The following is a 15,462-nucleotide window of genomic DNA, read 5'->3' on the forward strand; positions in this document are numbered from 1 at the left end:
AATTTTCTAACGCTTTTATTATCATAACAAATACAGATAAGCTGGCCTCTAGACATTGTAAATTGGACGTATGACAAAAACGTATTGGATTTGGCTCTAATCTTCGAATCTTGCCCTGAGACAATAACCTCTTTCCGTGTAGGACTACTATTGAATAGTTGCAATACAAAATGGATGAGACTGTCCTTAACTTCTTCTTAAGGTCCATTCAAAATTCGGTTAGGGTTCGATCATCCTGCTGTCCTTAAAAAAGATTTTTTTACATACAAAGCGATTGAAATTTAGTAATTCATATATTTTTCGTATGTCCCATATATCCTCCTTTACTTATATAAATGTTTTATAATAGACAAGAAATAAAAACATCAAAGATGGAGCCAAACGCTCGTCATCGCGCATATTGTCTTCCAGTTCGTCCTTTACTTTTTTCAGTATATCGGATGTATGAGCAGCTACTAAAACGTTCGGTAATATTAAGAAACGAGACTATCAATTACTTCTGTTAAAATTTAATACATATTTGTAGCCTGCCACTTGTTCATTTAAAAAAAACTAGGGGGGAAAAAGCGACTCTTTAGTCCAATCATAGACACGGGACGAGATCCGCCATTTTATTTCACAGATCATACACAAATTAATCGCGCCAAGCGCCGCAGGGAAGTTAGAATAATCTATATTTGAATAAATAATTATCATAGATTTATTTCTTTATTACAAATGTCAACTTCATTAATAACAATCATGAATTATGTCAATGTCAAATTTCATTTATTCAATCATCTTAAGTAGTTTCAAACGGGCAACTATTCTATTTCTTGATTCGGTCGAGATTGGTTGTTGGGGTAAAGCTGGTGGTCCCATCGTCAGACCTGATGCAATCTCCATTCCAAATTTCATTATTGGCACCCAGTCACCTAGTAAGCAAAACACATCGAAATATATATCGGTAAATAGCAATTATTCTACATGTCCAGATAGTTTAATAATTTCGTTCATAAGAGTAAATTGATATCTAAATAATTAAATTTTATTAGATTTATTAATTTTAATTATACCTATAGTTTTCTCAGAAGTAGGCGATCATTATTAAGTTTGACAGTTGACATTTCTTATAAAGACGTATAAATTTTGAAACATAAAACTATGAACGCTTCACGCAAGCGCTTTAAGCAACACATATGTTTCGGTCGCAGTGTATCTGCGGTGTCGTAATTGTCGTATCGCTCGGCGGTCTTGGCATTGATTGCCTGACGATAATATATGATAAATGTGAGGACATATTGACTGGTCTGGTCAATTCTTGTCTTAAGAAAATAATCGATGAAGAAAGCAGGAGGCAGGATCGTAAAAAATGTAAACGTCTGGACGCACTGTTTTGTTACTGAATAATGATGTTCGATAAGTGGCGCTGTAGATAAGAAAATGACTACTAACTTCTAAGAGGCTTAATAGCTATCCTCTTTAACCACTTATGTTCGTTAGGTATCCCGTACCTCAGGTGTGATAAAGTGGCAATCTTAAGGAAATTTACTCTCAATATCTTAACTTTACATTTAAATAAATTGTACTAAGGATGTAAATATGAAATATATTTTGGTCTAGATTAGTTAAAATTCTAAAGTTAATACCTTCAGGCAAATGAGCTTCTATAGCCAGACTAAGAGTTCGTTGTAGCGAATTAGCTTTTTTAATATCACCGTTTTCCACAGCACCTAGTATATTTTGAGCCAGCTTTGGGAATAAATTAAACGATGTCCCGATACTTGATTTCATCCCAAGGACTGCAGCTGGTGCTAGTAACTGAAATATTAATTTAAAAGAATACGTAAATGGCAGTGCAACATATAATCGGCCAACTTGACCTGAGATTACTAAATATAGTGGTTGCCTGGAAGAGATCGCTCGAAAGCGATAAGGCCACCAGTTGAATTAATTATGTTCAATTTTTTTATATTGTAATGTGACGAAGTGTTAATAAATAATATAGTTATCATTTTTATTCGCGCCCGCCTTCTCTGCCTGACACGCCACTAGCCAATAAATTAAAATATTTACTACACTATAGCTTCTCAGAGTTTTAAAGATGATTTACTCAAAATAATATTCTGTGTGGGAAAGTTTCCATAGTACTATTTATGAATGACGCAGCGTAATGCATTAACTAAAAATTGGGCTTTTAATGATAGCTGACGGTTGACAGGTGACGTTTGACACTTGATGGATGTCTGTTTAGGTGTTCATGTATTGTTTACGTTAAAACCTCCGCATTCAACCTTTTACTAGAAACTGGCATAATATTAAAAAAAAACTTCCGCATTTTTTATTTCTTTTAAATCTGTTCTAGATTTTTTGTTTGTGTAGAGTAGACGGGGAATAGAGTATAAAACTTTTATTCGTGCACACATTAATGTTCTATACTGCGTACATAGCCAATATCTAATTTACCGGGTTCGAAATGGGCTTAAACTTATACCCAAATTAGAGAATTCTTTTTACTACGACTACTCACCGTATCAGCACCAAGGAACATCTCCTGCCCTTCCTTCAGATTGCGCTTAACTTGAGCACCTTCGCTTAAGTCATTTGACGTAAATTTAATCCCCTTAAAGTTTGGTATTTTAGACGTGGCTTCCGTTACAAAGGCTGGCATGTTTACTGGAAATGCAAATTTAGGCTTTAGTAACAATTTTAATATGAAATTCCTATAAAAGTTGCCAGCTTCGTAATATTGAGGGGGAAGTACAAGGTATAAGTAAAAATACAGGTTTTAAAATGCGTCATTGATTTAAGGTACTTATATATTTTATATTCTGGCCATTTTAACATAGACAAATTAAAGGAAGTGTAATCTCAAGATTGTTATTCTATTGTCTGTGGTGACTATAGATAATAAAGAGAACGCTACTTCTGAAATCTAATTTAAATAATAAATAGACTTACTTTCTACTTTACTCATACTAGGTATATGGTAGTAAAGTACAGGGAGATTTGGTGCAGCTTTCGACACCAGTTCCACATAGTTCACCAACTCCGTAACTGTCTTTGGCTTGAAGTACAATTCGGGTAGAGTCAGCAGCGAATCCACGTTTGCTGATGCGCAGAATTTTGCCTAAATAATTTTTTTTTTAAATATTAAAATATTTTGTTAGCATAATATACAAGATGATTTTTTTATAATTTTATAATACTTTTCAGTAGTTGTGGTTAGTGTGAAATCTCTCGCAGTAGCCAATCAGGTTGACGGACTATTTGATAGTATGAGCCTATGGCAGCCTTTATTTAAGAAGAAACGAGCAATCGAGCAGGGGGCTCATCTAATGTTAAGTGATATATTTGGACACTCAAATTGCCAGAAGGCTCGCAAGCATTGTTCTTTCAAGAATTAGTACGCTCTTTTCTTCAAAAAACCCTACGTCAGTAATGTTGCCATATTAACGGATACAATAATCCCTCCTATAACACGGAAGATTGGCGCGTTGTAGATATCCTCTCATAACGCGTTTGTCCGACCCCATATAAGACATTATGCACAAAATTTTATTTTGTAAATAGTGACACAATCAATAACAACTAATATTGGGGCTCGAAAACATTCGCGTTTTAAGCGTTTAAAAATTCGTCTTTATTAAGGACAACGGAAACTGAGTTTGATTCCTGGAAAAATAGTGTTGGGTTGACAAGAACAGGATTACCTACTCTCAAAACAAAATGATCAGAAAACCTATCTCATTTTAAACAATTATTTATTAAGCATAACATTACGACACCCTATCACTCGTGTTTACATAAATTCGTTCTTATCACGTTTTGATAAGGAAATTTAAAACAATAACAAATACGGTAAACATTCTGTAAGCCGTTTAAATTACATAATTACAAAATGGCGGAAAGATTAGTAATAATGAGAATAACAAATAAATATTAAAATAATGTCTAGCGCGATTTAATTTTAAGTGTATATTACCAATTCTAAGACATCAGCCATTGGAGCACCACCGACTTGTACCATGATATGAAGGCCACTTCGGGGCTTGGTTTTCACCCACGCTTCTATAATTTTTTTTCTATCGCTAACAGACAAAGACATATGCTCCCCAGTTGTACCGCCAACTGTAATAGACATAAGTATTTAAAAAATATATAAATATGTAATATAACTTAGCCCTGGCAGAAACGTTTATTTGGTGCATTTTGTATGTGTAATGTAGGTAGGTATTAGCTCCTTGTTGACTTTATGTCATAGTTATCGACTAATATTGGCGCACGTTATACAGTCATAATTATAATAAAATTAAATTAAGGAAAATCTTAAAAAATAAACAATATTGCGTTGCCTTATTCTACGGAGCTGTTCCCCATACTAGGACCTTCCTGTTTTGTAGGTGCCTCGTCCCGGGTGCAACAAGACAAATGCAATAAACGAAATATCCATTAAAAATTTGCGCGGGCGTGTTATTTGTGTAAAGATGCACGTGTGTGCGTGAAAGAAAATGTCTCCCGTAACTGTCCCAAGCATATGCAATTTGTCATTCACAGTAGTTTGTATTTTCGATAATTTAACCACCTCAGAATAGTATATAGTAATAATCTAGTCATAACTTTAAATAATTAAACATGGAGCATTTAATGAAAGAAAATATCGTGAGGAAACCGGCTTGCCTTAGACCCAATAAGTCCATGGCGTGTCGTCAGGCACAGGAGGCTGATCACCCACTAGGATATTGATAAATGATGATGAAACAGATACAGAAATCTGAGATGAATCTGATGATTTATTTTATTATTAGCTACCAACATAATACTATATAGAAAATACCGTGATAATTATTATTATTTATCATTATATCTTTTACTTACTTTCACGAACGAAAAATCTTATACAAAGAAATGATATGAATTTGGAATCTTTTCTGATAACGATAATAACTGACCTAGTACAGCTTTGATTCCATTCACCACCATATAATCAGCATAACTTGGAATTTCTTTGTAATTTACAGTGAGGTCTTCATTCAAAGGGGTGAATACAGGAGGTATCAGCCCACGAGGTTCAAACATTACCTGTAAAATAATTAAGATCTTAATAAAACAAACAAAGGGGACTTAAACAAAAGTGCTAACTTGGACTTAATGTATGTAAATTTTTATATTAACTACATATTGTAATTCCCGCCGCCTTTAATACGACGAAAGGAGGTTTATGATTGAGGTATGATTTATAGCGCCACTTTGATGGGTATTGAATAAAGTTTAATTCGATTTTATGAGTTGAGTGAATTAAGGCGAATACAAAAAAAAACTTCTAGTTCTAATAGGGAACGGTTGATTACAAGATCAATAATTCAATCAAGGAGTACTTGGCGCAGTCTCTGGAAAATTTCTCAATTATAAAAACATTTTTGTGCAATATTTTATCTTAAATAAAAATTCTCTTCGCTTAATTGTTTTTATGTATTTATTGTAACTTTTGTATTGAACCTTCGTCCGAGGTTTCTGCATAGTACCTGAAAATAAAGAAATTTAATATAATTTTTTTTTATCTAATTCTCGATTCAGTTGTTGAAGCCTCTGCTAATCATAAGATCAGCTTACAATATTTCACAATATTGTCGCAGTCTTTTAAAACATCAGTACATGACTCAGTCATTGATAGAGTTACCAGTTTCTTAATTAATTATAGATTGAAAATTTTAAGTCCTCGAACAACACATACAAATATATTATAACATAAAAATTATACCACAATGCCATATATAAGCAGGACAAAAACAACTTTAACTTCCACTTCATTATTTCATTTGTAGTTGAGAAAATTCTAAAACAACACAATTTATTAATACTATTTAGTATATGGACACTAAATGCGTAGATCTGAGGCAGCAATGGCGGGACGACCTCAACGCTGGCATTTTTGAGGTGACGTGGAAATTAAGAATGACACAATCTCTCTTGAAGCTCGTATACCTCGTGAGTACCCGGGGGTTTTCGCATTTTCGTGGAGTCTCAACTTATGTCCATAACTGTAGACAGTTTGTCGGACTCAACATATAATGACAGCAACAACTATCTATGGGTCAAATTGGACAGATATGTCACCGAAATTGGACCTATGTATAATCCTGGAGATTCAAACTTCTTTAAATTTTAAGAAGAACTTCGATCGCAACTACGAGAAAGATTGCTGTAGTATTTTGAGATTTTAAAACAGTTTTAGTAAAAAATAATAAAATATGGCTAAAACTAGACAAGGCAAATACAATGACAACACATGAAAATACCAACATTATAAAAACACCAGTCACAAATTGTAGTACTGGAATAGATGGAATCGACCCTAAAACCATAAAATATATAATTAATTACAGGACCTGTATTTTAGTTTTTAAAAAAATTTAAATAATTCTCTCCATAGTAGTATTATATATATAATATAAGCGCATATATCTATATAATATATAGTAGTATTAGCAAACACCTCCTCTTTGGTTAGGAATTTCAAATTCAAATTTGTACAGCTATTTACTCATGTATTTGTGCTTCGATGACCGTCATTCATTTGTTTTTTTCTGTTTGCGTCACTCATTTTACAAAATGGAAAACTTAAAGTATCGCATTATTTACGAGTACGAGTAGCTGCAGGCTGCGGTGTTAGTGATAAAACTGTTTTAATTCACTGGAAGCAAATTGGGAAGATTAAAAAGCTTGAAAGGTGGGTACCTCACGAATTGACCGAAGCAAACCGGCAAACGCGCGTCGACTGCTGCGTTACATTACTGAACCGGCACAATAATGAAGGTATTTTAAACCGAATCATTAACTGTGATGAAAAATGGATTTTTTACGATAATCGGAAGCGCTCTGCGCAATGGTTGGATCCTGGCCAGCCAGCCAAATCCTGCCCCAAGCGAAAATTAACCCCAAAAAAGTTACTTGTAAGCGTTTGGTGGACTAGCGCCGGTATTGTTTATTGCAGTTTTCTCAAATCTGGCCAGACTATTACGGCTGATGTCTATTGTCAGCAATTGCAAACCATGATGGAAAAGCTAGCGGCTAAACAACCTAGGCTGGTCAATCGCTCCACGCCACTGCTACTTCACGACAACGCTAGACCACACACTGCACAACCGACGGCTACCAAATTAGAAGAGCTTCAATTGGAATGTCTAAGGCATCCTCCGTATTCCCCGGACCTTGCTCCAACAGATTACCATTTTTTTCGAAATTTGGACAACTTCTTGCAAGGGAAAATATTTAACTCTGATGGGGCAGTCCAAATCGCCTTCACAGATTTTATTGATTCCCGTCCGACTGGTTTTTTTAGTAAAGGGATCAATGAACTACCTATGAGATGGCAAAAGTGCATAGAACACAATGGTTCATACTTTGATTAATTAAATATATTATATTTAAAAATATTCGACTTTTTGTTCCTCCCATACAAAACGCCAATTTCATATGTAAGTAAGGACCTAATATATATGTATTATGTTTCTCATGTAAAAAAATATATTTATTTTTAGATAAAGTTCTTTCAACATTAATTTAAATTTTAATTGTTGTAGTACCGTTATTATTGTAATTAAAGTTGTTGAAAAACATAAAGTCAGGAGATATCATAGTTTAAAAATAATCGCAAAATATCACATACTACGAATGTATTTATCATTTGCAAGCCGTATCTTAAACTAACGGGTAAACCGCTGGGAAAAGATTAACAGACGGCTCTGAGTATGGTTGTAAGTTAAGATCGATAAAATTAATTAAAAATTGTTTTTAGGTGAGGTAATCGGTAAGATGATTCAAAACTTTAATTTGAATTTGAAATTGTTTTCTTCTATAGTTTACTTACAGCTTTTCTTCTCGGATGTGACATAATCATGGTCATCTAGGGTTGCACCCGTATCCCCTAAAAATAGGTTTTAAATAAGAAATTCATTGGAAATAAACAAACCTGCAAGAGTTTAAGGTATAAGATTTCCAATTTATTTAACTATACCCCTTAATAATAATATCTAGGATTTGGACATATACCCTGAGGCCTACTACAATTATATAAACTGCTGGTTCTTATGTAACTAAGACAATAAAGTTTGTCTAAACGAAAAAACTACCAAATTTTCATAAAAAATTCTTTAATTTATTTCCAAAATGTTAAAAAAAGTTGTCCCAGAGAGGAAATCCGGAATTTTTATATTTTATTACGAAAGAAATATTATTTAGTAATAACAATCACTTGACTATAGATGTTTAAATAAAATATTATGTTTAAAAATAGTAACTTCTTACATATCTTTGTTTTTACTGGCCGACTTGGAGTGCTTGGCTGAAGTTTAGGTTTCTCTGTAAAATATTAGTAATATAGAAACGGATATAAAGATAATCTTGCTGACTGATCAAATAATGTAAAAAAATTGAGATAAGTTACCTATTTGTAAATCGGTGTCAGATTTCTGTTGATCACTTGTATTTTCATCATAATCCAAATCTGAATCAAAGATAATAATATTTTTATGAGGCTTCTATAGTTACTAATGTATTGTATATAATTTTATAATATTCCTAGTTTATAATGCAAGAGTTACCTAATTGTAAATATAATGGATCTTCAGATTCATGTTCATCATCATCTGAAGCATCTTCATGGTTTGATCCTGAAACAATTAAAAATATAATGTATATTATTGGTATACATAAATAACCTTTTTACTAATGGCTTGAAGTTTCTAAAGAATATGGATTCTGCGTGCGTTTTTGTATAAATAATTTTTAAATTTTACACTTAAAGGTTATTAAGTTAAGTTTAATAAAGTTAACTGCTGAATAAAACATACACAATTAAGTTTGTATGATGGAGAGACTACAATTAAATTGAGTTGGAATAATTAGCATCCACTTAAAGTGTAACATAATTTCTATAAGTTTAATACTGAGCATCAAAATATCACTAATAATTCCCAGGGAAGGACAGAAACCATTATCTAATCTGTAAGTATTTAAAATACCTTCAATATGATCATCATTTTGCACAAGAGGAGATGGCACTGCTAAGGCATTCAAACGATTACACCGATTTCTATCAGAGAGTTTAAAATGTAAATCACACACTCTCTTTTTTTTGTAATATTCATAATCTGTAGGTCCATCAAGACTTCCACCGACACTTCGTACCCAAGCAGAGAACTGCTCAGGGAATCTATTTGCACTAGGAAAAACATGGTATGCAACACCTGAAAATAAATTATATAAACATTAAGTTTAATTTATAGTTCTAGAAACCAATCTGAATTAATAAGTCAATACAAAAAAAATGAAACTTACCGGTGTTCGTACAGCCAAAGATACATTTTCTCGGCATATTATAAAAACTACTCAAGTTTAATTAACTTTATGAAATAAGCTTTCTTCCTCAAAATTGCAACTACTTAATTTTCTTCTCTTCTTGCATAACATTAGGAATTTACCTATATATTTAAGTTACCAGTTTATGTAGCTCCTTAACTTTTCTAAAGAAAAACGTATTGAGGGTAGTTTGTAGAAAAACATAAAAACAAATAACACTGCACACAAAAACACATTAGAACTTTACAGACTACTGACAGACGAAATTGTATACTCGGAAGTCGGAACGCACCAGACTATGCACAACTGTGCACAGACTATGAAGAATATTTTTAATATGTCTATATCTAGATCGTCAGCGGTAGACATTTATTTAGTTATAGCTGACCTATATTTATTCACATACAAGATTTGGTCCTACTGTTTATTATGGCGTATTTAATTTTTCTAAAATAACACAAATAATAAACTTAGCACGTCACTTATCGCAACTAAAACTATGTTTTTCGTAGTTGATATACCGCATTGATTTACCGTACGTTATTATTGTAAGCTTTATGTATTGTAAGTGTAACTACTTCATTAATTACTACTCTATATTAAATCTCTAAATATAGCTACGATTTCTTCAAATAAGTCACTACAAATAGAGTCTACGATTCTACGAAAATAATGATTGTCTTTCATTGTAAAAATATGTATGTTACGTTCATATTTACACAATTTAATATATTATCTAGTATTTTATACATCAGTGAATTTACGATGAATAACATTTAGTAATTTCTGTATGTTTTAATTAAAAAATACCATTTGATTAAAATAAGTTGTATTTTAAAAAATATTTACCATTTTTAATAATATAAAAAACTGGTTAAGGTGTATTTTTCCTATTGCACTGCACTGTACTGATAGCTGTATTCTACTAAAATAATAATTAATGTTATCTCGTAGCGTGATAAGTTCATCAACTCTGAAATTAAACAAATAGTTACATGATAAACAGAAGAGGTAGTCAAGATAATTTATTGCGTTCTGAATAAAATTTAAATAAAATAGTATTCGATTGTTGGTTTATTTAGAATTTAGAAGATACTACCCTAAAACTAAAGTTATATTTATACTAATACTACTTTAATAACATACATATTTACGTTTTATTTACTTCTTACGGGTGTGCTGTGAAATGTGCATGGCACCAATGTAACGTAAAATTTCCATGATACTTTATAAAATCTAGCGGTCGGAATAGCTTTGTTTGTGCGTTTCAGATTCTGACGTCACCTCAATGAAAATATTTATTAAAATGATTGTATTTATTTATTAATCTATTTGATAAAATGTTGAACAAAATATTTAAGAAATGTTCCGCTGCATTATGTAACGCCGGCTCCAGACTCTCGCGAGGTGCCTCTTCGACGCTTTCGGCACAAATCTTGGAAGGTGGAGGCTACACGAGTGGTAGCCATGGTTGGCTTGACTGTCGATTTGCAGCCGCGAAAGTCTACCAATATTATAATGTCTTGCGTTTATATCACAAATCTTAATATGATATTACGCTTGTAAAAGCCGCCATTAATAATGTTTTTTGCTTTGAACTTCTGTATTTATTTCGTTGCTTATTCGATCTCATTTATTAATTCCAAATGAATGGTTTGCAGAGGTGGCACACCATCCCGCTCGTGGAGAGTGTGGATATGGTTTTAAGTCTTATTTAATGTCACATTTCAACTAAACGATCAACTTTGAAAAATCATCAACAAACAAATTGTCAATTGTCATTACAAATTTTGAATTTATTAGACAATTTGCAATAATCAAAAACTGCAAAACCGGGAATATTCTAAAATCTAAAAAATATGCTAGCATTAACAATTGTTTCGTAAGCAGAGCTTATTGTTTTTTTATTAAATAATTTCTTAAAATGTGTGCTCTAATTCTATTTTAATAATTAAAATATTATTTTATGTATTTATTAGGTAATCTGAATCGTAGGCACGCCCGAGATCAAAGCCCTCGCAGAGGGGCTGGCCTGGACGGGAGGGTGGGTAAAACTTAGAAGTCAGCTGTGGGCTGTGGCCTGTTTGACTGTTGACGGCTCTCACTTCAGTATCCGGACTTTTTTTGCGTAACTTAATTGCAAGCCTTATTTAAGTAATACTATGTAAAACAATTGGTAGATGCAGAAAAGCTAATTCATATCATATTGCTTATCGAAACCAGATTGCTCAATTGTCCTTAAACATGACGACGATCGTAAGTGAGCTTAGTATGCACGATCTAAATAACAAGTTCTTCGAGATCATGCAAAATGAAAGCAACGCAGAAGATGCGGCAAATTTTATTTACGATAGTGTTTATGAAGATGTCGCATTAGGGTTCCTTTTCGAGTTCCATCATGGTTTAAAGACTGGACTGACGGATTTGGTAGAAGGGGAAAAGGAAGAAGATGAAAGCTGTAAAATTGTTGTCTCACCCGAATGTGATGTTTTCGGTTTTTCTGTGTTAAAGAAAACTCCAGATTCTAACTGTTCTTGTCCAAATTGCGAGCGGCCAGTATCTGCTACTCGTTTTGCACCGCATCTAGAGAAATGCATGGGTATGTGGCTTAAACTTAAATTATTTCATATGAAATTCTTCAAATATTTACTGAAAATCCACTGTTTTGAATATTTAAAATCAATTATCAAACATTCTTGATTTTATACTTTATTTGCAATTCACATATGAAGTTGTAGCTGTAACAAGTTGAATAAATATCATATTCAATTCTATAGGAATGGGAAGGAACAGTTCTCGAATAGCGTCGAGACGCATTGCATCAAATAGTCGTGAACCAACATCATATGCTGGACTCTTAAGTGATGATGAGGATGATGCTGATTGGTCAGGAAGTTCCATGCAAAGTGAACGCCGAAAACGCAGAATCAGAAATAACAACAACCGGAAGTCTAATAAAATGCATAAGTATGTTATTTTGTTTCCTAAAACTAAGCTTTTGTGTATAAATTTTTATAACAACATAAGAATATCTTTTGCACATTTATATTTTTATAAACCAAAAAGCAACTAAAATGTTGTGTAAAATTAAATATAAACAACAATAACATTTATTTTTATGTATACATACAACATGCATATGTACAACCCAATCCTTGCTTACTGCAAAAATAAACTAAGACAAACTTACCATTAGAGAAGGATAAATCTTATTAAAATGTAATAATGTTATTTCAGTGGTAACAGGAATAATAATGGAAATCACAACTCGGATTCAAATGATGGTGCCACCTATGAGACAATGAGTGCAAATGAAAAGAAAAATTTGCTGCAACAGATCTGTGGTGTTGTTTCTGAACACACTAAGAAACTCTGTATTAGGTAACGCTTCAATATACTTTTAGTTGTGTAGTTCTTATGAGTTAAATTACTAGAGCTAAATTTCCCATTGAAATATATTTATTTACTTATAATTGGTAACCATTGTAGCATGATATTTAGTCCAAATTTTATAGCTATAAACAATTTACTCAGCTTTTCAAGGTGATCAGCACTGTCAATTAGTTTTCCATTAAAGCAAATCACAACAACCAATACAATGCTTTTAAGATAACAATGTATATACAATCAAGAATGTAATCCAAGGAGTAGTTGATGTTATGTAAAGACCATTATGAAAATGGCCAAAAAATCAAGGTTACAATATACCTTAGTTGTTTTACATACAAATTGTTAGATTTGTCTATTCAAAAGTCCCAAGTAATAGTTTATCTATAAAAAAATAAATACATAATTGTAACATTCCTCAGATCAACTCGCTGCCCACAACACACTGAAGAACAGAGGAGAGCCCTTAGGAATAGTGTTTTGGAACCATCCACTCCGGAATCTCAACCATTACTGACAGCTGATGATGCAGGATCACCTCCAGATTCCAGTCCGTCATCTTCCTGCTCCTCTTCCAGCAGGAAACGAGATAGGCATCGCGCCTTGAAGAATAAGAGTAAGAGAAAGAGAAATTTATCACCTAGTGGCAGGGATTAAGTTTATTGTATAAAAATGTATTGATTGACTGTCGACATGCTTTAGATTATGCAATACTGATATACATGCAATTTGAATCATCATCATCATTAAATATTGTTTTTCTTAATTTTGCAATAAGTTCTGAGCTAATTATAAGACTTGACGATTGAAACAGATTGATATTTAACTAAATTATCAATTTTAGTATTTCGTTTAGACATACTATAGAATCATTGCTACAGTTTGTTTGTATTCCTTAAAGCCACATTTTTCAGAAAATTTAATAATTACTATAGATAAGTGTGTTACAAATCAATAATGTGTCATTAATAATTTGTATGTGTATATTTCTTGTTTCTGACTCTCATGGTTGTCTTGTTTGACTATGGGACATTGGTGGAATTCTTTTGCTTCGCTTTCATTCCTGAGCCCATCGAGCTATTTCATGGAAGATTTTAGTGATGGACACACAGGAGCCAATTTAACACATGTTTCACGACTCTGATTTATACCAAGTTGCTTTGTAACTGACAAATGAATTTTGACAGTGCTCTAAACAGAAACATAACAAAATATTGAGAAGGTAAATACTAACAAATAAAATTATTATTTAAAAAGGAAACTTATTTATATATCTGATAAAATTACTTCGGTGATAATATTGTGTCTATTCCTTTGCTGTAAGATTTAAATCCTATATTATTTGACTGATTATTTAGATTAGAGATTATTTTTATTCTTATAGGTTAGATATGTGTCTATAAAAATGTATCTTATAATTATAAGAAAAATTACGTAACTATTACAAAGAGATAGTCCCGTCTTTTTAGAAGAGAAAAATTATTAATTGATACACCCTGTATTTATTAGAGCTACATTGCGTTGATATAGAATGTGACATCCACAATCGGACCGATTTATTTTTGTTTGTTAGCCTTTTTTTAAAACCTGCCCAGTAATATAGTTTTATATTAAATAATTAACATCCTTTTGGAGCCCTATCCACTGTATATAAAAAATCTAATCTATTCTTTGCATTATATGGCGTAGATAGTTTCAAATATGATATATTAGTATACTCTAGTATAAAACTAACTAGGTTACAATTGTATTCATACATTTTAGCGGCACTATCGATATAGATGGACGTGACTATTTTGGAATAAATGTTTATGTATTTATTATTATATCTCGTTACGAGAAACATAGAATTTTCACTAAGAAATGCTAGGAGTGCTACCTATAGTATATTTGTGTATAATGCGTGATGTATGACAAAATTATGTATTCCAGGAACGTCTTCTACTGGAGTTTCTGGCATATTTAATTCTGCCCTACAAATAACAATACTATAGAATCTAAAGTTGGCACCAACGTTTTAAATTGTATTGGCTTTATAACAATAGATATATAGAAATGTAATAGCTATAAGCGCTAAGTATGTTTTTCGTTAGTAAAAATTGTATTGCATTTTAATTACGGGTTACTTCGCGCAGTCTCGACTTTTAATCTTAAATGTAGTGGCGTTTAATTAACATTGAAGAAGCTAGTCATAAGGCTTATAGAACGTGGACTAAAGATTGTGTTTGGTTACCATGGTTACCGCATTACCTGAAAACAAGCTAATGTCCGCGTTTATCAGAGCAATAATGTCATGACAATCAATTATGTTTGAATGGCATTTTTTAATACCGTCTGATTTCTGACCCTTTGGAGATTGTACGATTCAAATCAAACAAGAAATTTCTTCTATTGTAATGTTATTCGTAGATTTTGTGTATATAATGTAATCTGCTCAAAGTATATTTGTGCATCTCCTGTGTAATTAAAGGTGAATAAATATCTGGATTTTTATACTCCCTGTTTTTGTATAGTACCGTGTTTAATACATTAATAAAGAGAACTATTATTATTATATCTACCGTCAGTGTGGTTGAATGGACGGTTCGTAATTCAGTCCTCAAGGCCTTTCACTGTTTGACACAATAAATATTAGTGTCATTAGCACAGAATTAATATATAGGGACGAGCCAAGGCACTCGGGCTTTCGTAATTAGCATTTTTTTTTTTCGAGAGTAAACATAAGGTGAAACTATT

At 32.3% G+C, this 15,462-nt stretch overlaps 2 protein-coding genes across 4 annotated transcripts; one reads left to right on the forward strand and one right to left on the reverse strand.

Moving 5' to 3' along the window:
- Positions 1–596: 596 nt before the first annotated feature.
- Positions 597–10,264, reverse strand: LOC123720305 (N-acetylneuraminate lyase-like). 2 transcript variants are annotated; one of them, XM_045676858.1, is made up of 14 exons: positions 10,189–10,264; positions 9,319–9,503; positions 9,003–9,227; positions 8,583–8,651; positions 8,426–8,485; positions 8,287–8,340; positions 7,850–7,906; positions 5,479–5,504; positions 4,932–5,061; positions 3,965–4,110; positions 2,941–3,109; positions 2,510–2,655; positions 1,629–1,800; positions 597–914 (listed from the first exon to the last, which is right to left on the reverse strand). In XM_045676858.1, exons 2-14 carry the CDS (start codon positions 9,353–9,355, stop codon positions 769–771), a joined length of 1,437 nt encoding a protein of 478 aa, XP_045532814.1. In that variant the 5' UTR covers positions 9,356–9,503; positions 10,189–10,264; the 3' UTR covers positions 597–768. The 2 variants fall into 2 exon arrangements, with proteins under 2 accessions (XP_045532814.1, XP_045532813.1); XM_045676857.1 differs by lacking the exon at positions 10,189–10,264 and having other exon boundaries at positions 9,319–9,999.
- An 899-nt stretch (positions 10,265–11,163) lies between these two features.
- Positions 11,164–15,200, forward strand: LOC123720605 (SAGA-associated factor 11 homolog). Of its 2 annotated transcripts, none has more exons than XM_045677289.1 (5): positions 11,164–11,221; positions 11,319–11,938; positions 12,117–12,306; positions 12,577–12,720; positions 13,149–15,200. In XM_045677289.1, exons 2-5 carry the CDS (start codon positions 11,584–11,586, stop codon positions 13,381–13,383), a joined length of 924 nt encoding a protein of 307 aa, XP_045533245.1. In that variant the 5' UTR covers positions 11,164–11,221; positions 11,319–11,583; the 3' UTR covers positions 13,384–15,200. The 2 variants fall into 2 exon arrangements, with proteins under 2 accessions (XP_045533245.1, XP_045533246.1); XM_045677290.1 differs by having other exon boundaries at positions 11,183–11,221; positions 11,335–11,938.
- The last annotated feature ends 262 nt before the right edge of the window (positions 15,201–15,462 follow it).

This window comes from Pieris brassicae, chromosome 2 (genome assembly GCF_905147105.1).
Source record: "Pieris brassicae chromosome 2, ilPieBrab1.1, whole genome shotgun sequence".
NCBI classification, from domain to species: Eukaryota; Metazoa; Arthropoda; class Insecta; order Lepidoptera; family Pieridae; genus Pieris; species Pieris brassicae.